This window comes from Vanellus vanellus (genome assembly GCF_965231255.1).
Source record: "Vanellus vanellus genome assembly, chromosome: 7".
Classification (NCBI taxonomy): Eukaryota; Metazoa; Chordata; class Aves; order Charadriiformes; family Charadriidae; genus Vanellus; species Vanellus vanellus.
The window spans coordinates 33,809,062-33,833,783 of NC_138912.1; the positions used below are offsets into that span (position 1 = coordinate 33,809,062).

Genomic DNA, 24,722 nt, shown 5'->3' on the forward strand with positions numbered 1-24,722 from the left:
GCCATCAAGGACTTCTTTGCAGAAAGCAGGCAGGGATTTCCACTGACATTGGATCAGGTATCAAAGTGACACATGTATCCCTTCCTTCACAAGGGAATCAAGTGACAAGATCCCAGTTTTTTTGGTATTGTACAAACAACTAATTCTATGCTGAAGCACCAGACACACCTGGGAGCCTGCCTGGCTCCCAGTAGAAATGGAGCCACCAGAGACACCAAGTTTAATGCTGTTGGAGATTTTTGTTGAGGTAGCCTTCTCCAGGCACTATGATATATGTCATGTCAAACCTATGAAAAACAAATGCAGACAGTGCATATGTATAACTTGCCATGATGGGGCAGTGGATACCCATTAAGGTACCGACCTTCATTTCCTCCTTGTGCTTATGAGCAATTGGTATGTTAACAGAGGCCTCAGAAGTAACAACTTCTATAAAGTCCCATTAATTCCAGTTGGATAAATATGGAGTAAGAGATATTCTGTATAAAGTAGGATTTCAGAATTTGCACAATGAACTAACCTAAAAAACCCATACTAATGCTTTTCAATGAAAAATTAGGAAGATACTGAAATGAACAACACAAGAATTGAAGTTGATAACTGGGATGGCACAACATATAATACATTAGACACTTCAGCTACCCAATGAACTAAAATCCAAAATCGTGAATAAGACATAGCTGAACAACCAACAAGTTAGGTAAAATATATCATTCAGGTCATTAAGCCATAAAAAGTTTCTTAAAATACTGCACAGATGAAGGTGACTACACAGTACAATATGTCCTGTATCTTTCTGCAGCTACAAAGGCAAAATAAAGGTTTAGAACTGGTACATAATACAAAGGCATTAAACTGTTTACATACATCTCGGAGCACTAACAACCTCATGTGGGAAAAATTCACATTACTAAACAGTCATGACTGTAAATAACGGAGAACTTCAGCTTATTGGCAAAATTATGATTTTTAAAAAATAAATTCATCCCAGAGTAAATTTTCTTTTCAATTAGCAAAACAATCTTATTTCAATCTAGTTCTTCTATCCACATTAGTCTTACTTGAATAAATACTAAAGAAACATTATGTTGGATTTTCCTTTCAAGTCACCGTACAGTGATAACAACTTTTGTAAAAAAAAAAAAAATAAAAAAACAACAAAAACAACCAAACACACAAAAAAAAAAACAAAAACAAAACCCAAAAGCTGACCTGCTCCATGGAATTCGTTAACTAGCCACCTTGCAGAGCACTGGCACAGAGCTCCACACAAGTACAGTGCTTAGGCAACAGACATATGAAAACGATTTTTTAGAAAGTGTTATACGATCCCAAACCAGAGATGCCAGGGCCTGATCTGCAGAATGCCCAAAGCTCTCAGCTGAAGCTGCACGGCTTGAGGATATTCAATACCTTTGAAAATGAGGACGTTGCTTTAAATTGTCTCACTTACATGCACTGAATTATCCTCTGAAGGCACCTATCTTTTTCCATTTAATATATAGGGCTATAGCCTAAGTTAGATAACTGAAGTCAGGAACAATGTGAAGCAACTGTAAAGTCTCAGTTGAGCTCATTACCTGAACGGGCAACCCACACATCCTAGTCTAACGAGGAGGCATTATTTCATAGAGTTGCTAAAAGGCCTAAGAGGTTTCCAACTCGACAGGCATGCTGGGCCAGATCAAACGCTTAAGGCCTGGTTCTCTTCGCCTTTACAATGCAGTCCTGCGCTAGCTCTACTGCCCCAGTCAGAAAATCCCTGTTACCACATTACCAGTGGCCTAAACAGCTGCACGAGGTACTTCAGCAAATCCAGTCCTTTATTACCCACACTTCCATTCAAATCAACATGGGAATTGAGTAATTTTTAAAAAAATACACAACTCAGACTTTTTTTCTTCTCTATTTCTTTTCTCTACCCACATCACACACAGGAAAAGTTTAGTTCTTAGCCCCTGTTTCGGTCAAACTAGGTCTGATTGAGTCTAACATTCAATTTTAGCAGGTCCTTAGTCAGTTCCACTAGTCAACAAATATTTAGGTTCTCAGTAACAAACATTTAGTGAATGGCCAAAGGGAATTGTATCAACTTGTCCTAAAACCAACAATTCAGACAAGTTAAGAGGTTGAAATTAGCAGTGCTTTGACTTTGGGCACAGAACTGAATATTCATAATCATGTAAAGAGGGGTTTTTTGTTGTTGTTGCTGTTTTTTCTCCAAAGATGATGTTTGGTGAACAGTGATTTAACTTTCTTTTGATTCAAAAGCATTCATTTTCCCTAGAAGAGGTATTTTCCCCTCAGCTGCCTGCCCTCCCCCCCCCCCCCCCCCAAAAAAAAAAAAAAAACCCAAACCAAAAAACAAATAAAACCCAGCCTGGGTAGAAAAAACAGATGGATAAGAGAGTCCATTAATACCAACCAGGTAGTTGAAACAGTATTGATTTACACTCACTGAGAGTCCAGCTCTAAATCTAGTCACTGCACAATCCTCCTATAATGGCGAGGTCCTCCCTCTTCCCCATCTCCTCCCACCACAGGCTGGTAACATTAAGCATAACGTGGTTATGCTTACTGACATTTGCATTACAACTAATGGCCATCCATTATGATGGGACAATCCTGAGGCATCAAGAAGGTGAAGAGGAAAAGGTTGTAAACCTGCCAAAATAAAAATGTAAATGTATAACAGTGCAAATTTTTTTCTGGGTTTATAAAGAACAAAGTAACAGTGAGCAGTGCCCACTTCAAATGATGCTGTAGTGCTACCCACACAATACAGTGCAATCTTTTCATTCCTTTGGGGGTCATCTTCAAAGAAGGAATTGTTTTTCCAGCTGAATAGAAACACTCTTTCACCACCAAACCCCATGCTGGTAATAATTCAACACTGCTAGTAGGTACCCCATCCACAAGTGCCCGATAACATCTATCAAAAAAATCTTTCAATTATTTAATTAGATTTGACTCTGACAGAGCATCATGTCCAAAATCAAGGATATGATCAAAGTTTTCCTAGTACCTAGGAAAGATTTGCTGAGTTCAACAATTTTTCCTTCTGGTCCTAATCCACATCATCTTTTCATTTGCTATAGGTCATGTTCTCAAATGTTAGAGCAACATCTGCCTGGTTTGTGCCTTAACACAAATGAGTTAAGGAACAATCATTTGTGCCTAACCTGTCAAGTTCAAGTGTTCAGAATACATGAAACAGACCTTGCTAATCCTGACATTTGTTTAGAAATCATGATTAAAAAAAATAAAAAGTATCTGAGTTAAAAGCCCTGAAACTAACATTTTAAGCTTTACCTGATAACTTCTAGGCTTGGTTGCATCTGAAAACTGCACCAGTTCCCACCTGAATTGCTTTTTAAACCACAGGGCAGTTCATCACAGGATCACGTGCCTGTCAGAGACAGAATTCTCCATTTTCCTTAAACCTGTTTAATTATGACTGTGAACTAAACCAAAGAAGCCACTTGTACTGAAGCTGGTCTGCACACAACCCTTTGCTCAGCTTAATTGTGTGGGTGCAGATGGTGAATTTGTTCAACCTCATGAGATTTGTACTGAAAACCTCGACAGCCCCGAGAGAGCTGAGGGGAAAGGAAACAGTGGGAGTCTCACAGCTAGGATATGATGATGCTCTCCTGGGGTCCCACTGCCCCTGGGAGGCGCTTCCAGCTCTGCTAACTTGGGCAGTCCAAGCCATCTCCCACAAGCCCTTGCAGCTGGGAGCACAGCCTAGCCCAGGAGAGGCACAAGCTCCTTGAACCCCCATGAACAGCCGCACAGCTACAGGTTGATCATTCCTGACACAGCATTTCAATTTAGAAAGTTAGAAAATCGCAGGACGAGTATTTTCAGCATACCTGAAAGTTGTTAGGTAAAACCTTCAAACACTGGAGCCTTATGATGAAATTACCAGGATTTGTGACATTGGTATCCATTACCTTCCCTGCTGCCCGCAAGTATGCGGCAGCAGAGGATGTGACAGCAACAGCCTTTGACATCTCAGAGATGGCAGCAGCCAGGCTTTGCATTATGATCAAGCTATTCTGTGTTCCCAAAGAACACGCTAGCTCATGAGCACTACACACAAATAGAAACCACTTCAGTCCTATTGAATATTGTATAAAACATAAATCATTGAGTACATGCCAAGACCTGCCCTTCTCTTCTACTATGTACTAAACAGAGAACACAAAAAAGAATTCAGAGATTTCACCTTTATTTTAGGAACCACACTAACTAAGCAACTAATTTATTTCCAGACATTGTCATAGAATAAACAATTTCTAGTTTTCACAAACCAAATTATGCACGACAGAGCCACACTATAAGGAATCAAGCAAGCCATCCTATCAATCACTTAATAATAAGAGTGGTTTGGCTTGTTCTGTGATACCATTTAAGGCTCAGGTCTGCCCTTGGGTGTACTCAAACTATTTAGAGTGTAGGACACTGCACAACGATCCAGAGGCAGAACTGCTTGAAGCTGTAATATCAACTTGCACAGAATAAATGGGAAACCTGTATAATGCAGATCCTTCACTGTACTCACTTCGCTTCCTGGCCCCATCCCTTTCTCTTACATGAGTGAAACAACTTTAAGCTCTGAACCTTCAGAAATGCCTTCAATTCAGGCAAACAAAGAGCACAGTGGGCTCACTGGGCACAGAATCTCTACAGAGCTAAGTGCGGCGATTTGAAAATATCTCACCTTGAAATTAAACTGCATTGGATATAACACAGGGTTTTGTTTTGTGTATATTTTTAAAAAGGTCATTTTTCTCATTCAAGTATTGAAGCAAGCCTTAACAGAAACATTATTACACTGTAAATTGCTTAACCAGTCAAAAGTAGTGAGATATTACCCTCAGACTGCAATCCTCAAACTAAATAGGAACATAAATCAGCATGACCGTTGCTGGTATCATCAAGTCTAGGACACTGGGTGCTCCCACCAGCCTTGCTTTCTAACTATTGGCTGCTTAGGTCTCCTTACTGTATAAATTATCCAGAAACGTTAGCACTCTCTGCTGTTCCAATGTGATTGGAAGACCCTAAAGGATATTTCTGTATACTGCTTAAGCAAAGGGTTAGCTTTGTGCAGTATCATGTGATCAACAAAAAAAAAACCCAAGTACTGCTTGCTTGTAGGTGGTGCAGAGGAACAAGAAGTGACTCACAACTCATAGTGGAAAAATTGGGGGGAAAATGTTTTAAATAGTCAGGAAAGTACAAAATGGCAAACGACAATTATTGGACTTCCTACGCCCCATGTACTGGGTGGCAAAACCACATCTTCGCTATGAGAAGACTGATGCCCAGATGTATAAATTTTAAGTGAAGCAATTGCTGCTTTTTGCTCCATTCTCCTACTAGACAGAGCCTCTACATGCCCCGAATCTGCATAGTCCTAAGGAAACCCAGAAAGAAACTGGAATAAGCTACCAAATTCCAGTGTGACACGAAAGGGGTGGGGGGTGGGGAGGAGGAACCCAACAAAAGCCTTTTGTGGAGCAAAAGCTATCTATTTTATCTCACTATTAAAATGCAGAAATAAAACACTGAAAAAAATCCACAAATTTGAGCTTAATAGGTTGATATTTATCCATGTGCCACTCCGGTTGCTAAGAGATTTCCTTTCTACAGCACTGTGTTGTATAAACAATAAAGCATTTTTGTCTACAAAGCAATTGTCTCACCTCACTGAATCAAGAGCCCCTCGCTGCCACATCCCTTCTATATCGTTCTAATTACAAACTGTGAGAAAGCACCCTCAAACAAAGACAGTATATGGATACGGTTGGGCACGCTATTGTTAAACTTGAACACATTAAGTACAACGTGGGCTTCCTGCATCACGAGTAGAGTTCGCTGAGAGCCATAGGTAAATATGGGTTGACAGGCCAGCTCCTAAAATTCTTAATTGCCGTGGTCATTTTCAGCTGGGGGGGACGACACACACCAACCCTGATAGCTACATTACCAACCTGCACATAACTTAAACAGCAGACAAGAAAAATACTTCTAATTCAGGCCGGTTTCAAATAGCTGCGCCCCAAAATCATCCCCAAAGACAGAATCTTATTTTCACCCTTTCCTTTATATTGGACGATGCTTCAGAAGATCTTTGTGTATGCATTCAGACAGAAAAAATACCTACAGTTAACATGCTGCAGTACATTCACTGCAGCCATCTAAGCAGTCTCCTAATGTGCTCACCAGAACAGAAGGCAGTGGGCTTCTTAGTGCTTTTCATTATGTATAGTACTGCCATAGCAGAGAAAAAAAAAGGGAAAAGGGCAGGGAAATGCTGACTCTCACCCAACCGAAAGATGCACATATGTTAGAGGAAATCTACATGTCATTTAGGAACCACATGCACCACCTCTCTGAGCGCATGAAGATTATCCAATCCCCCCTTAGGGGGATTTCACAAAGGCACACAGAAATACTACATACCCGGTTTCCGTTAAGACAACCGGCTTCTAGATTTGTTCTTGGAAAATTATAACAAAATACAGCCAATGACAAGAAATCATGGCAGGGCCTTATTTCTATGGAGCAGAGTACAAGGTGTCATTTTTAAGGACGTATCCACAGGGCTGCCAAAGTGGCTGGCCTCTTTATCTGTCGTTATGCCACAAACTATAACTATTTTGCTTTATATCTTAGAGAGAAAGAGTAAGACTGGAATCACATAGAGGCTCCTGAACTGAACAATGAGCAATGCAGTGCCTACTGAATTTCTCGGATCCTAGTGTGCTGGAGGGTTTTCTGCAGCTAAGACAAATCTACAGCAGAGAAAAACCAGGCTCTTCGATCTCAGTCACATCTTTCCCTAACAAAAGAAAGTTGCTAATAACAGATTGTTACAGCTCAATTCTGTAAAACAGCTCACCCTTAGGAAACAAACAAAACACCGAAACACCTTATTTCTGTAACATTATCCCAAAAATGGATGTTTCAGAAGCCAAACATGTGACACAGTCCCAACACAAAGAAAAAAAAATCTGCCTCCACACACATCCCCTTAAGTGCATGTACATAAGGCTAAACTATTATGCTGTTAAACCTATGAGAAAGCGCAGCATTTACCCTCACATCATGGTTACAAACTATTTTCAACTCACAGACAGTTTGCATATCACGGTAACACAAGTGATTTTTCTGGGAAATGAATGCACACCTTCTGCATCATCACTGCAATCAACTAATATCCAATTAAACATTCAATTGCTTTGCAAACCCCACAGCCGTGGTTATCAATGCTATTTTACAACGTTAAATTATTCCGACAGCTACCAAGTTACACACAAGAACGAGCTTTGATACTTCAATAGAAAGGTAAGAAAATTAAAACAAAAGAATCCCTGTCAGAATTTGGCACGGATCTAGATACCTTTTTCTTCCGATCCCGGGATCTTTTCCTGTGTTTTCTTTTTTTCTCAGTTTCTTCTTCAGCATTAATTTCTAAATCCCGGTTCTTCTTTAACTGTGATGCTGCGTGAGCCATAATGCATTAAAAATCCTTTACAACAACGCTCCCTCGTAAAAGGTGATTTCCTCGGGCACCTTTAGCCAGCCCTTACAGCAAATGTTCCAGTGATTGGAAGGAAATCTGTGACTAGAGCCAGGAACACATTCAGGATTCAGAGATCTCACAGAAGCTTGCAGTCATTACAAAAATACACAGTTGCAGATTTCTTCCTATACCTTTCTGTACCTGAAGCTTTATAAAACAGTGCAGCCATCGTAATGCATTTAACGTAATGAAAAAGACAGCTGGGACAGAGAAAGCTGTATTATGGCTGTATCCCCTGCCACCAGCTGGAAGTGTCTAAGTGACTCCACTGAAGGGGGAATGCTGAAAAGGAGCGCTTTCTATTAAAAAATATTCCAGAACAATAACATACACTGTCTTGTATTTTCTTCACTAATCCTAAAGCATGTTTTTAAAACCTACTAAAAAATGCAGTGTTAATGATGTACATTTCTCAGCTATTTTTGTATGGTAAGCCATTTAACCTATAATGAAATGGAGCAGCTCCTACTTTAGGTTAACTGCTGATGGTGACAAAAAATAAAATAAAAATTTCTTTTTACCATGGAGACCCTGACCGCATTATGTAGAAAACAATGCATGCATTGCCATATCTTAACAGTGTGTCCTTTATACCCATTTTTCAATTCCAATACATTTTGTGAGAGGATTACAGAAAGCCCTGTTGTCTTTTTTTCCTTTTTTTTTTTTTTTTTAAACATACTTATTACAACATATCATACAGAAAGAAAGATGTGATCACACTAGTGTGTGAAACAGGCATTTAATTCATAGGAGATTTCCTGGCACTGTTCTTTTACGTGGTCAGAAAGGGAAATCGGCACTATTTCCATGTAGTTGGAAATGTACTTTTAGGCTTTTATGTCAAGGCTTGCTTCAATCATCTTACTATTTTTGCCACCTGAGTCCTCAATGACTGCAGCTTTTGAATATTCATTATGGGAGGTAAAATAGCAGCAGTATTAAGGCCTGCAGGAGGATCTTTTACTAGGAGGAGCACAGAGCAAGCATCTAGTAAATAAGGAACCATATTTTTTTTTTCTACACAGATATGAACAATCAGCAGCTTGCCTTCAGATTGCTGTTTTTAACCTTTCCCAGTATTCCTAGTAGTGTACTTCGCAGTAATGAAGATAAGTGTTTTAAGGCAGTCTGATTTCTTTCAGATAAGAATCAAAAGTCTCCACAAGTGAAACCGGTGTATTTTACATGATACTAGCATTTCTTTCCAGAAGGAAAAAACAGATTGTGCTGTAAAAAAAAAAAAAAAAAAAAAGTAAATTTAAATTTGAAGTGCAGTCAGCCAAACCGTATTGAATCTTCGTAGTGTAGCAGAAAATCCAGAGAGGTCTCATGAGGTTGTAAGTATTCTTCCCCTGAATTTGCAAGACTTTTTCTGAATCCAGGTTGTTGAGGTCCAGTAAGTGACATGCCTCCATAACATGGTTAAAAGTAAAATAACCTTTTAAATCTCCAAAAGAAACTATTTTGAACACACTGTATGTTATCCAAAAGGCAGCACATAATGCACTGTTTGTCTACTCTTCACAGGCTAACAAACCAGGTTAAGAGAGTTGTTTATTTTGGAATGACTTTTAAGAAGTGCTCGAGGATGGAGATCACAGTTATGTGACCTTAGGGACCTTTCTTCCTGATGCAATAAAATCACAGGTTTCTGTCTGTATCCAAAACTCCCTGTACCTACACACCACCACATACCTCTCCCTACTCACCCCCCCACGCAACACATCTGAAAGACTTCTGAAGACTTATATAATGCCGTCTTTGAAAAGTTGTGGAAAGAGGAATGTTGCACTTGGGCAATGGCTGGTTTTGAACCAGAAGTAGTAAATTCCCACTTCTCCATGTGCTATAGAAGCTTGAATAAGCATATTTCTATTTTTAGAGATGCAGAGTATACCCGAAGGACGCCCAGAGCATGTTTTCAACTGTAAAGCAAGGAGCATAACTGCAAGCAGTCAAAGGCCACATTCAGGCAGGTATCTGGATTTTGGCCCAGCTCTTCAGCGAAGCGCAGGGCACCCGTGAGAAGTCTCTATTGTACCACAGGAGCCCTACTGGAGAGGGAACTGGGCAAAGTTGCTGATTTAAGGGGGCTGGAGAAGGTATCTCAAGGAGGCTGGTGGAAAAAATACCAAGTTGCAGCAGGAAACAGAAGACTGCCCTGTGCTTGTTTAAAAAAAGGGGGAAAAACAAAAAGCAAAGATAAAGCAGCCAAGGCTTCACTTTCTAGCTCGCAAACTGCCTGCATGACCTTGGCAGTTATTCTCTCTGAAGCTCAGTTCTTTCTCTGTAAAATAAAGTTGACGTTAGTTCCCCTGTCTGACAGAACACAGTTATTAGCAGTGCTTAGAAAATACAGCCGAACCAGAACTGTAAATGGATTCAACAAAATTCAGTAGGAGTTGAATCCCTTTTATTCCCAGCACACTTCCAGCCGGATTTAGAAGACTCATGAGCCTTTGCCTTAGGAAACCAACTTCTTATTCGAGCCACAAATGAAGTGAATGCTGCTGTCATTCACCGCTTGCTAGCTAATCCTGTGATGTTCCATAAACCTTTTAACCATACTAGCCTGTAATTTATGCCTAAACCTCATTAAATTTATGCCTAACCTCATTAAATGGAAATACAAATAATGTATTATAAAGTGTTATACGTTTAAAATACTTGAAGCATACTTTTAAAAATGTTGGCCCAGAGAATAATATGCACATATGCAGGGTGGAAGTCCTAATGCCACCATATGCACAGGCCATACTCTACACAGGTAGAAAGCAGCCCAAATTATTATTTATGAGAAGAATTCTAACAAATGAGGGTAATAAGTGAGCTCACCCAATCCTTTGAGATATGCATAAGTGCAAGGATTTTATCTGTCAAGCCTGCTTCATCCCAAGTATTTTTTCAGGTAACTAACCAACTGGACCAAACATGTACATGTTTTTATTATGCATATTACAATATGCATAATATTGAACTGCAGAGTCCAAACTCCTCCTGAATTAGATTTCAGGAAGCAAAAATGCCTTTTCAAGCTAGGATTGTGAGAAATTCTGTCTTAGCTAGTAAAGAAACTATCAGAAAAAAAATCCTTTGTAGTTGGAGCAATGCTAGGAAGATTTTGTGTAGCTTGCAGGCTGGAACAGTCTCAAACAGAAAAGGTGTGAGTAAAAGATTCAGACCCCTGTGGAAAAAAGACTGTATGTGTACAACTTCTGCTTTTGGGGAAATGGTGAACTGGCATCATTCACTGGAAGGTGATAGAGCACTGCCAGACAAATGTTGGACTAAGTGTGAAGGTTTTCATGCCAGATATGTCATAACTCACTTCAGGGGAATTAGGTACAGGAAAACTTCATTAACTGCTTCTTTTCAGACTTAGTAAAATAATTAAGCTATTTGATTTCACCCTTAATTACAAAGTTAATGAAATGCCAATGAGTGTTTCAGCACAATCCATAGGGTCCTGATAAAGTTACAGGGAATGATAAACTGTATCTCACTTGAACAATGGGAAATTTACACTTTCTGTGAGCACAAGGATAACATCTACTTAGCTTCCTCTTCTCACAAAGTTGTAATTATGGCTGGGAAGTGATTTTATCAACTTGAAAGTGAAGTGTGTCATTTAGTTTAGTTTAACCTGCTAGTGCCACTGTTAAAATAAGACTCATGAGAGACTGCAAAACAGCATTAGCACACAACATTGAAACAGATCTCGAAAAAACACAAGAAGTTATAGGCGGTGAAAAAGTGTTGTGATCTAATTATTGGAGTTAATTTATCAATTAGTCAGTAGCTTATGGAACAAAGAGAGTACCATCACTTTTACATTTATTTTAAATAATAATGCAGCACAAAAAGATGAGACAATCATTAAAATATTAGTTTACAAGAATATGCAAAAAAGTAGATCTATGAAAATCTAAGTTTTTTTAGGGAAAATAGAACACCATACAAACATTCAACATTTACACTATTTAGATCACTATGGATCAAAAAAGGCTTACAATCACACACAGTGCTAGAAGGTCACTATGACAACTCTTACTGGTAAACAAAGTATGTTTACATTTTCCCAAAGATGAAAATAAGCGTTATAGGTAGAACAGAAAGAGCAGAGAGCATAGGAAAGGAAAACACGAAGAAAAACAAACCCTATATTTGTTAGGTTACTCTTATTAAATTCTTAATTTCTGAGTTATCTGATACAGAACAAATGATAAAAGGCAGAAGGGGAGTTTATCTTCCTGCCTCTATAGCCCTGCTCTGGATTATTTTGCTGAGAAAAGCAGTGGAAGTGAGAAGAGAAAGAGGAGAAAGAAGAACAAGACATACTATAAATAAGGGCAATATCAATTTACCAATTCATGAAAATAACACTTTAGGAGAAGACTAAGCAGAAGACATAAGAGTTCTGGTTTAAAAAAAAATGCCTAGTGAAGCTTAGTTAATTCATAAAAGAACCCTTTAATGGAGTTTCATAAGATTTGTCTGTTCACACATTAGACTAGCAGGCCTTGCGTCTCAGAAAAACAAATGAAAAAAACCAAACCGACCAAGACCTAAAGTTTATTTAGCATCTAGTTTATCTCCCTTTCACACAACTGATGTCAGGGCAGGATGGACCCATCTCCAAACATAGAAAATCGAGGTCACTAAGTAGCAAATGAATGGAAAAGAAGAAAAGTTAAGGCTTGTTTTGCCCTTCTGTTTTGTTGCACTGAGTTTCCCCCACCACCTGCGTCTTCTACCAGAATTCTGCTTTCAATCCCAATAACAATCTCTCTCAGAGAAACTGAGGAAACATGACAATCTGAAAGGGATGCATGCACTACACGGAGAGAAGGGAAATTTCTAAATTGCATTTTATAGACCACTTTTATAGTGCTTACCCCTTCTTTGAACTTACAGTATGAAATTTGGAATTTTATTGGATCATGTTTTATTTCTTATTTGACTTCTTTAGGGCACAACGGCTTAAAAAAAACCTTCGGAAATGACAGAAATTCAGGGATGCAGTGATAATGGCCAGATATTTGAAGCTGAGGGCATTTGTACTGTCCTACCAAGAGGCTTACTACTTCTTAAATGACCCTGCTGCCCTCAGCGAAAATTTAAGTAGAAATGGTGAAAATTGTAAATGACAAAAAACCCAACACCAATACACCAACAAAAAATCAAACCACTCCAGAAAAACCTCAAAACCCCCCAAAAACACCCACACAGAAAAGAGTCATGCAATATGCTTTTCACTAAGCACTCTCCAGCCACATCACCTGCCTTCTGAGCTCAAACAAGCTCAAAGCAGCAGCCACATTCCAGCTCCCAGTGCAAAATTACTATTCCTCTATGCAGGGATGACGCAGTTTGGCTGAAATGATGAACTTATACCTCCTGCAGTCCAGCAGACTCCCAATACGGGGATGGCTGACACATCCGTGAATTCGACACTAACCTCCAGTTTGAGGCATGACATTTAAAGAAAACAACTACTGATTTTGGTTTGCCTTTAAGACTTACATTATAAATTGGGACAGTTCAAAAGCTGACTCAAGGCTCACTCAACCCATGGCCTAAGGGGCAGAGAATATGGGACAATAAATCTTCAACTGTCCCAGCCACCATGCAGGTAGAGTAAGTCTGCCTGCGTACTACAAACTGGGAGAGAGAAACAACATGCTTATGCACCAGCAGAGGAGAAAGTATGACTACAGAAGACTGCAGAACACCCAGGACCTGGAGATTATCATCCCTGACTTTCAAAACTGGACAATTTTGAGGCTTATACAGAGAAAGGGAGCCAAAAGTGACAAATTAATATTCACTGTTCTGCAAAGACGGTGTAAAGAGTTTCATCTCTGACTCATAACAAACTAAAAAAAAAAAAAGATACTGGTGTATCTTATTTATAGAGGCATACGAATTGGAAGATAGATTTTGAGTGGGTTTGTGGATGGAATTGCTGAGGAGCCCAGGAAATGTATCTGATGCAAGAAACATGGTAAGAGTAAGATATGTAATCTCTACATTGTTGCTGAGCAAACACATAAAAAATTTTTGTCCTATTCTTTCTCCACCAAGAATATTGTTAAAAACCTACAGTTACTGGGAACCACTGAAATTATGCAAGCATAATAACTACAAGGAGGGCTGAAATTCACAAATAGAGTATCAGTATCTTAGGGATGCTAACAAAGATCACTCTATGAAATGGCAGTAAATTAATTTCAAACGTGTTAACAGGTGGAAGTTATATCCAGGACTGACACAAGATCACAATTAGTGACATATTTTTCAACCCTTGTTTGGAGCTACTCAATAACGTTCTAAAACCATAAATTCAATATATTAACATTCCCCAGATTTCTAGTTTCATAGTTCCTCTCTGCCTAGTCCACTGTTCTCTCCTAGTTTTCCTACTGCAAGCCCCAGTAAAACAGGGGGACCAGGATGTCAGTGGGATGCTGCTACATGGCATCAAACAGAGTTTTGGTTTCCAAATTGTTAGATGTGTCTGCAAATTACACCAACACAGGCAGGAAATGTTATCCCAGCATATAGGGCTAAGTGCAAATGTAGGCTTTGTATCAGTTTTGCACTCCCACGTGCATAACTTGAGCACTGTCTGTGATATGATTGGAGGATCTATGCCTTCCTGGTGAGCTTCAAGGAGAAATGCAAAAAACCATTCATCAGGATCTTATGGTTCAGCTACAAACTTCACTCTGAGGGGACAATTAATCAGTGCTGCATCTGTTAACTTCTGTTCCAACACATGAAAGCAATAGCAAATTCGCTAACACATCCAGTGAACACTGACCAGTGGAGGAGTTTCCTTCAACATAACAGAAGCAGGTATCAAGGAGGTCTTTGTGTGGCTTTCAGAAGCACCTCTGCCAGGTCATCCAGTCCCCAAACAAGAGGGGTTATTCCCTGCTTGTCTCAGAGGGAAAACGCTCTGTCTCAGAGTGGTTTAAAAATAACCCAAAACAGCAACAAGAAATGTCTAAGTTAGTCTCAAGTCCCCGCCTGCTATCCCTTTTTTGGAACAGTAGCAGTCCCATAATAATAAAAGCTATGTAAAAAGCCATACCACTGCAGAACTGCAATACCTGCAAAGGTGTCAATAAGTGAAGCTGCTTAAGCAAATGAAGCTGACAAACAAAGAGTGGGATGGGGCCAACAGTCACAAATAGATGCAACACCTTTGCCTATAATTAACAGATCGTTTACCAGTGCCCTTTCATTAGTGTTAGGTTTCAGCCAAAAATATATACTGTACCCTAAAAGAAATTTTGAATAACTGAACCTCCATGTAAATCATTGCACATTGTGTATCCAGGACTAGTAAGCCCCTTCACATTAGGAAGATACTGTGACCATGAAAATATTATTTTACCTTCCCTACCACAACATAGCCACAAAAGGAAAAACTATGTTTAACTTTGGGCAAAAGGTAGTGCTTGATCGCCTTATGAAATGGGTTATTTCCTTCCACCACCTTCGACAGTAGGGAGTTGCACTAAGCGACCCAGTACCTGTATATTGTCCTGTCGCCAAGCTCTGCGCATCAAGAGCGGCTTACTTGTTGTTTTATCTTGCAATTAAAAATTGCTGAATAAGTGTAACAAAGGACCACTCTGAAAAGGTCACAAAAAAGGCTTTCTTTCAAGTTAGTTTTGGCATTACCCAGTTGCCCTGAGACTTTCAACTGTATAATTTTAGGTTGAATTTCTGTGGTGCAAAAATATAGAAAGTACAAGAAAGGAAGAAAAAATGTTTCCTTAACTTGTTTTGTATGTTAGGTATTTTTCATTTCTCTGAACTACTTTCATGTGCAAAAAAATCTACTACTAACATGTAATATTCCTAAAACAAGGAAAACGGGTACATCTGAGCCAATGAGAGCTGCAGTTTCAGTTCCTTCCCTGTTCAGTGCCACACTTGCATGCTGGACTAGGCTCCCTCGACTGGTGCAGAGGACATATTTACTAACTCTGACTTTAATTGCAGCCTTCTAATTTTAGCAAAAATAAGTGCAGAATTTTCAGTAAAGGCCCTAGTTACTTCCAATATACACACAATTTATTAAGTGTAAAAGGAAACTTGCTTTTAAAATGAAAAAGCAAAAGCAAAAAAAAAAAATCCCCAATCCACTGCAGCATAAGAAACTCATTTAATTAGACTCCTTAATTATTCATTATTCCTTTTCCTATGTTCAAATGACCATCTTTGTCTCATTCCCAAAGGATTATCTCCATAATTAAGTCAGGGAATCATTAAAATCTCAACATGCAGCCAAGCAAGATTTCAGCACTGCAAATGTTCTTTATGCTCGATGCAGCAGTAACTTGACTTTTATAGGAAAAAAAGTGTAAAAACCAGAATTAGTACCAATAACAAGAGGTAGAAGGTTATCAAATGCATGTTTTTCAGGTGACATTTTTCTCATTTTCCCATAAGCAAATTCATACACCAGTCACAAGTTCATACTTAAAACAATGGCATGTGAAAATTCTGAGTTTTCTGAAAATATCAACCAATACCAAAGATCATTCAGGGTCACTGTAGAAACAGAGATTTAAATTTTAATTTTTGGGGGGGGGAAGAAGTCCAACTATTAAAATTTCACTGCTAAAATCCTGCTGGAACAAACCCTTGGAGCAAGAAAGATAACCACCAGAGACTGGTCAAAAGCAAAAAAAATAATTCACTGCCACTACAAAAATTCAGAAGTGTTGTTTATGCGTAAATTTCACATAAAGCTATTAATGTCCACAGGAGGCCAAGTTCCTTCTTGGCCTGGCAAGAGCAAGCTAGCATATGGAAAAAAACCACCTCACTTACCTATGTAATTATTATAATTATCACAGAATAGGTGCATTGATGTAGTGCCCGAAAACCCAGGTAACATTAATGTCCTACTCAGAACAACATAGTAAGAAGCAATTCCTGCCCTGATCTGTTTGTAAGCTAAATACAGAGTATACAGGGGGTGTGGAGGAATGGATTACTCCTGCTTTAGAGAGGGGTAACTGTGAATTGGAGATTATGAGGTTAGAGGGGGAGTTGTTTTGTTTGTATTGTATGGCAAACTGAACATAAGTTAACAGAAGGGAAATATCATACCGAGTATGTAAAAACAGAAGTAACAGCCTCGAAGACATAGGAAAGAAATCTCTCTCCTACACAGCTTTGCTTGGGTCTCAGCTGGAACACTGTGTCCTATTTCAGGCACTAAATTTCTAGGAAAAAGTTGTCAGCTGGGGATGTGAAGAATTTATCGCTTTAACTCTGAAATCACTCTTCTTCACAAAACAATGCTGAATGCTTCTCTGAATCTGTGGTTAGTAATAAATAGCTTTGGACATGCACATTCACACACGCACTTAGCAAAGACAAATACCAGTCAGCACTGCAATCTTCCTCATTTGCCTGCCTCCCCTCCACCTCTCTTTTTCTTCCTCCACCCCCAAACAGGCAAACCCATATGATTGGATGTAAACCTGCATAAGAACTAAAGGTGCTTTTAAATTTCTTTTTTTCTTTCTGTTCTTGCATTTTGTTCTATTTTGAAGTAGTTTGTGGAGGGGCTGGGAAGGAGGAAGGTTTAATGGAAGTTCTATTTAGAGATAAATGCATTGTTTCTCTTCTAAAGATAGCATAAGTTCTACCTAAAATATTTGATGAACCAAAATTTTAAATAATCAATACTGCACAGTGCAGAAGATAAGAAAACATACAAGAACTGTCACCCTAAAACAGAAGTGGAACAGCTTAAAGGATACTAAAATAGGTACATGACAAGGTGAACTCCATGCAGTTCATGCTAGGACATTTGAATTACATAGGCTTAAGATAAAATTCCAGCCACTATAGGTTTTGGGGTTTGGTTGTTTTTGAGACCTCCAGGAAAATAGGCAGGACACCAGAAAACTGCTGAAGGGCAAACTTGGTACTAAACTTGAAAGAATAGGGTGGGGAAAGAAAACTTGAAAGAACAGAAGATAACAAAATTATACACTGGTCCAGTTAACTTGCAGTCCTAGGAAACTCCTGTATCAAAGAACTCACCATTACCCACCCGGGTGATGACATGAACTGCAATCAATCTGGATTTGTCAAGATGAAAATGTATAAAATTAATTTAATTTTGTTTCATGAAAAGGTGACAGTTGTTGAAGACAGGAGAAAAGCAATACTTGCACCTGACATTCTCATGAGCAAGGTAAGGGACATATGGTGATGAAAGGATTGTTAGGTTAATCCAAGAGGGATCTGTTAACTGAACTCAGGAAAGGGATATTAACATGCATTGTCAAAATGGGTGGATGTTCTGCAAGACTCTGTCCTGGCTTTGCTTCTCTCCAGTGTTTTCATTAATGACTTGGGCAATAGAAATGAAAGTTTGTTACCAATGGAGACAACAGGAAACTACAAGAAGTGTAACGCATGTTAAAGAGAAATTTTGAATCAAAATGCTAAGTAAGACCAGAGGAATGTTTTGGGGGAAAAAAAACACCAAAATAAAACCTATGAATTTCAGTGAAAATTATAAGGAGGAAAAAAACCCACACTTGCACAGGCTAGTGACCAAGTAGTTAAGACTGTTCTTCAGCAGGGTCTGGAGGGTGTAAAACATTGCAAGTTCAACATGGGACAAAAGACAAACAGCACAGTAGAGTGTAGCAGTATGGCCTGCACAATAAACCAATCTTTCTCTTCTATTTAGCATTTTCAAGGCTGTCTTGAATATACTGTCACAGACTTCTGCTATTCTGCTTCCAGAAAGATATGAGTATTTGGAAAACAACAAGAGCAATCAGAAGTCTATAAAACACAACCTCATTTAGCCTAAAGAAAAGATGACTAATGGAACATGGCAACAGTCCTCAAGTCCATCAAAGCCTGACAAGAGGCAGAAGGAAATAGTCTGTTCTCCGCTATTACTACGGATAATAACAGGAGTAAAAGGTTTAAATTGCAGCAACACAGATTTGGGCAAGTACTATGAAAATTTTTAACAATAAGAATAATAAAGCTCCACAACAGAATGCAAGAGAAACTCAGCAACTTCATCATTGACCTTTAGGAAAGACATAGAGGATTCATCTTACTACAGAGGCTCATGACAGTCAGCAGGACACTACAAAAGCAAGAACCCATGTGTGCATAGCTCCTTTGCAGAAGGCAAGTGCTGAACACTATCAAAATGGTTCATGTAGTATGTCCAGAGTTGGGAAATTGATAATACAACCTGTACGTAAAAAAGAAAAAAAAAAAAAACCACAAACAAACAAACAACAAAACAACCAAACAAACCACAAAAGCAACCTTGAGTCTGTGTCTTGTGGGTCAGTTAACCCCTTAAATAGCGCTCTGAATCAAGACATCCCTGTGTCCTAGATAAACGTGATCTATTATCCTGGCTTAGACTGGGATAGAGTTGATTTTCTTTCTGGTGGCTGGTCTATTATCCTGGCTTAGACTGGGATAGAGTTGATTTTCTTTCTGGTGGCTGGTCTATTATCCTGGCTTAGACTGGGATAGAGTTGATTTTCTTTCTGGTGGCTGGTATGGTGCTGTGTTTTGGATTTGGGATAGGAAATGGTGTTGATAGCATACCAGTGTTTTTGGTTGGTGCTAAGCAGTCAAGGCCCTTTCTGCTCCTAGGATGGCCCCACCAGCAAGCAGGCTGGGAGCGCACAAGAAGTTTGGGAGGGGACACAGCCGGGACAGCTGACCCCAACTGACAAAAGAGCTATTCCATACCATACATCATCATGCTCAGTATATAGAGCTAAGGGAAGAAGGAAGGGGGGAAACATTCAGAGCGATGGTGTTTTGTCTTCCCAAGTAACCATTATGTTCGATGGAGCCCTGCTTTCCTGGAGGTGGCTGAAGACCTGCCTGCCTGTGGGAAGTGGTGAATGAATTCTTTGTTTTGCTTTGCTTGTGTGTGCGGCTTTTGCTCTACCTATTAAACTGTCTTTATCTCAATCCACAAATTTTCTCACTTTTACTCTTCTGATTCTCTTCCCCATCCCAACCAGGGGGAGTGAGCAAGTGGCTGCATGGTCCTAGTTGCTGGCTGGAGCGAAACCACGACATCCACCCAATACAACTTCATACATAAGTGAGTATTAGAAGACTAACACATAAGTAATTGTCTAAAACAAAAATACCAACTACATTGTCAAACATATAATCATTTGAACAAACTGAAAACTCCTGTCTCCCTGTGCACTTGCCAGACTAGAAATCTGAAGGAATTACACACTAGATATTTACAAGGCTAGTTATCTGGCCACTTACAGACAAAATCTTTGCAACATAAAATTCTATGTCCAGAATAGAAACTTTACAGCTTTTCACTTCTAAATACATATTTGGATCCATTTGGCAATATTTATGTTGGTGACACTCATAACCATCCTATGACCACCATACCAAGAGGACCACAGACATCCCAGCTTCCAAAAGTCTGTTCTTAATTCAACCTTACTGTGACAGCACAAAAGTATTTTATTGATTTCAGTGTTGTAGGCTTTAATAAGGTTGGACAGTTAGAAATATATTTTCAGTTCCTAATAGCATGCTTCAACTTATCAGAAGTGTTTCCTGCAGATACTAGAGCTCCAAATGAAGATCCAAATCAAAAGAGAATAGCTATGTGTGAAATTATTCTGGTGAGTCTGAAAATCTTAAAAATGCATTTCTTAGTGTATTTAAAATAGAATCCAAAATAAAATTTACAGTCAGTTCATGGGTTTAAAAATGAAGAGGAATTAAACAAAATAAACTATGTGGAAATATACAATATGCTGAGAAGTCTGCTCTAAATTACAGGCACATTACAGAATTCTACTCTAAAGAAAATAGTGTGAGCCTATTACTTGTCCATTTAAAACTGAGCTAGAAAATACAGAAAAGAATTGTAAAGAACAAGTCTGCATTGTCAGAATAATGGCTAAGATGATCTAATAGGCTTTTTCCATCTCTTATCTTATCATCACATTTTGATTACTTCTGTGAGTAGAAATCCTAGGGACCTTTTTTTTTTCCTTACACAACAAGATGTTCTGTTCTACCCCCCACAAAAAATTGCTATTTTATATGGACTCTTCATAGAGACTGCAACATTTTTTGGTGTTAAATTGTAAAAGCACTAAAAAAAGTTACAGCTTTTCAGAGATATCAGAGTAGTTAATAACGTCTCTCTTCTAAATATATATTACATAACTTATAAAAGCAGAAAAAAATGAAAGTTTAAATTTGTAGCCTTAGAGCTGCTTTTTAGAGTTACACTATATATTCTGAAGGGTATTCACAGGCTGCATGAAGACAGGCTAACCAACGTGCAAGTTATAGAGGCCACAATCCAGTACAAATGCAGCCTGAGTAGCTGTGTAGTTTGGCAGAGACTATGGATACAGCAATAATGAAAAACAAGTTTTGGACTGCATCACAAGAACGGTGTATTTGTGAACAGCAAGTGTACAATTTACACACTATTCAATAAAAAAAAAAAAAGAAGCAGCACTAATCAGAATCAGCTAGTTCACATAGGCTTCCACTGCGTAGGCTGAATAATTGTCTCATCATGATAATAGCCTGTATGATAACCATGATCTCACCATTGCACTCAAAGATCCAAAATGCTGCCGCCGGTACTCTTACACCCACAACAAGGCATACTCAGTCTTTGCATTTGAAGAAAATCCTACTCTGCAGCTTCAACCCTCAGCTGTTAATGCAGGCAGGGGTGCTTTTATACCACAAAACCTCTAGATTTTCTTTGTAGACGAAAGCATAGACTGGAATTCCTGTTGTTACGCAAACACTTCCCAATACACTATTAACTCAAAACAAATAGCAAAGTTATCAGCAGTAATAAAAACTAGCGGTGCACACCTCAAATAAAATAAAATTGAGATGCAATTTTATTTCCTGTAGCTCATGTTTTTTCCACCTACTTTCTGCTTCACAAAAGCAGCAAGTTACAGTGTATTCTACATTGGGACCAGGGCATAAAATATGCGTGTTGCCACCACTTCCCTCTCCCTCCTATCTTACTGGAGGCCTGGCCTAGAGCCATCTATTTTTAAGTGCCATTATATTGTTTTCTCTAGTTTAACAAAGCAGTGAAAATTAACACCAGCCATAGGTCTGGTTAAGCATGTAATCTCAGGCAAAAGGAAACCAGCATTCACCTGTGTTCCATCAACAACATCCAAGGCAAAATCCAACAAACAAAAAAGACAGACAGATGACAGTTTTCTGTTCCCGATGGATAGGCAGGAATAGCACCCATGCTGCAGTGTATTCACACTACATACTGACACGTGGTCTGTCTTTGTCTCTTCTAAAATGGGGCGGAAACTACTGTCTCCATGATAAATGTATTACAAACAGCGTACCCACAGAACTGAAGCAACTCTTTTTGCCTAAGATATTTGTGTATTTAGTGGCATAGCGACTGAGTTCACACACAAGCGTAGTACAAGGGAGAGAGAAGCACTTTAATTCGCAACAACTTAAATGCACTGGACAAGATTTTTCATCAGTACAAACTGGTGTCAGGGAAGGCTGTGGCCTACTGCCAGCTGGATTTCTACCCTACAGCCTCCTCCAGTCTCATTCCCACCTGCTTTAGGCACTGGATACGCAGTGTCACCCTCCAAAACTTTACAAGAGTGTGTATATTCTTTTTAGTTTTTACAGCATGTGAAGTCTCAGAAGGCACAGTCTTACTGCAGAAGAGAATAGCTGCCACAGCGTCAGCATGTGCCAATTCCTGGAAGGCTGCTGGAGCCAGCTCTGGGTCAGCCTGACTTCCCTGACAAAGGCTGGCTACTGCTGGCTGTCTAGAGAAGAAAGAAAAGCTCTCTGGCAGTTTGTTGCAGGGCTGTCTGGAGTAGGGGCAGGCCTGCCAGTACATGAAAGATATAAATAGAAGCCACTTCAAAGTACATGCTTTTATCCTTAAAAAAATTTAAATCACTACTATATGAATTACATATTCAGTTGGATGTGCATGTTAATTCATTCCATGTTTATTACAGGTACACTGTCCCAAATCCCACATCATTTTTCAAATTTAAAGAAGTTGCTCCCTGAAAAAGCAGAGCTGATTAGGTCTGATTTTCCATATCACTTTTGGATCATTTGTCTCCAGATTACTCCTTGCTCAACAACTTTAGGTCCTCACCCTTTCTTTTAGACTACTGGACAACTCACCTGCCAGCTCCTTCCAGTCCTTCCCTGGTTGCCAGTTGCCCACCCTCACCATGCCTCCAGTTTCTTGCCCGTATCACTAAACCACCAGCCCTCTTCCACATTCACTATGACTCTAAAAATGTCTTTTATGATTGTATAACCTTCGTTTCCTTGGGAAATCAGAGTTAATCCAAACACACACAAACTGAAAGCAGAGGCATCATGGAAAACCATGGATATTTTGTTAAAAATTTAGAAAGAACAAGTTTTTCTCTGTACTTCAATACTGCACCACCACCTAAGCATAATGACAGCAAGATTAGGGACACTTTGTGGAATAATGCCTCTCTGAATTATTTTATTTAATTAATTAGACCAGTAATACATAAACAGGAATACTTCTTGCTTGGGTAACCTTTAGAACATCTAGAAAAGATCACAGTGAGTCAAGCTGCAGCCCTCAACATTCTCCTTCAGTTAGTAGATCTTTGGACCGATCTTTATTCTTTCAGTGGGACAACTTCTATTTTCCATTTTACAAGCCCCAAGTACAAGAAGTAACTTACATGATGCCAAAACTGGAAAGGCACAAAGGGGATTCTGAAGCCAAAACCTATGGAAATTTGGAATAATGCAATCTCTCTTCTATAGGAAAACCCCAAGTTATCAATACAGCCAATATTATCAGATCATATGAAGAACCTGATAAAAAAAGAACACCTGTACATAAAAATGGCACTTTTTCCACATTCTACTGCTCTCCAAATGGAAGTTGTGGAAAGACAGCGATCATCTGTGTTTAAGTACATCAGCAAAAAGTGCACTTATTCAAACAAAGGAAAATTTTATCAGTCAGAACTAGCGAGACGTCTCTCTGACCCAGAGAAGAACATAAGGATAGCCTTCTACTTTGCTCTATGTGATCTCTTGACATGTCAAAACCATTTTAAGAAGTTACAATTACAACTTGTATTTAAAATAAAAACAAAAACAAAACAAAAAACAAAACCCCCAAAGAAACATATACAATAGAACCCGTTGGGCAAATACGTGCTATAGGAATACCGAAAGAATCTTTAAAGCTGCATAGTGGGATATTTAATAAGTAGTAAGGTTTTTTTAAGCTCCAAGTACAGATCAAAGATGCTCTTCACCTTTGTTATCAAGTGTTACGAAGTCTGCTAAGGAAAACATCGAGCTGACAGACCCAGAAGTGGTGAGTAGCCACCCAAGCATATCGGTAAGATTATTGAACACAGCTGTTTCTAAAAATGCAGCTGAGGACACATCTTATTATCCCAGCAATTTGATGCAGGAACATAAATATAGAATTCTCTGGAATTTTCATGCCCAAAGTGGCAAAATATTTTCGCTTCTTTCATATTTTTTAGCATTTGTAATAATTTACCAGGAAAAAAAAAAAAAAAATCTTATAAAGCCATGCTTCTCTGAACAGTTTTTGATAACCCTATGTAAAAATCCAGTGAGAAAATGAATTACAGTTTGGAGAACTATTAGAAATTTGGGCAATACCAGTATCAACATCACAGACAAAAAAAAGCTTTGGATAAATAATATGCTCACTCACAACAGATAATTTTATAAGTGGCAATTTTGGGAGTTTGGGCCACCCTTTTGTGCAAAATCTAGACTTTTAAATGAAAGGAGAGCAAGAAATAGCTATCTAGCACTTTTGTCTAAATTTCTTTTCCAAGAAATGAAATAAGAGCCATGTTAAAATGTCTGTACCTAACATGTCCTGGCCTTTAGAAAGGTCTGGCCAAGAGGAAACACTATGCTCAGGGACTTTAAACAGGATTTTGCCTCTCTGAAAATGACCTTTGGTCCATTCCTACCTACCTTTGGGAAAAGTATAATCTACATGAAAGGCAAACGGAAT

General features: G+C 38.9%; 1 protein-coding gene across 1 annotated transcript in view; it reads right to left on the bottom strand.

Moving 5' to 3' along the window:
- The window catches only part of ANK3 (ankyrin 3), a gene marked incomplete at its 5' end in the record, with an annotated part of 210,121 nt that extends 202,593 nt beyond the window's left edge, over positions 1-7,528 (bottom strand). The window contains one exon of the mRNA XM_082486798.1: positions 7,415-7,528. Coding sequence (XP_082342924.1) covers positions 7,415-7,528 — 114 coding nt within the window. The remainder of the gene's footprint in view (positions 1-7,414) is intronic.
- Positions 7,529-24,722: the final 17,194 nt, after the last annotated feature.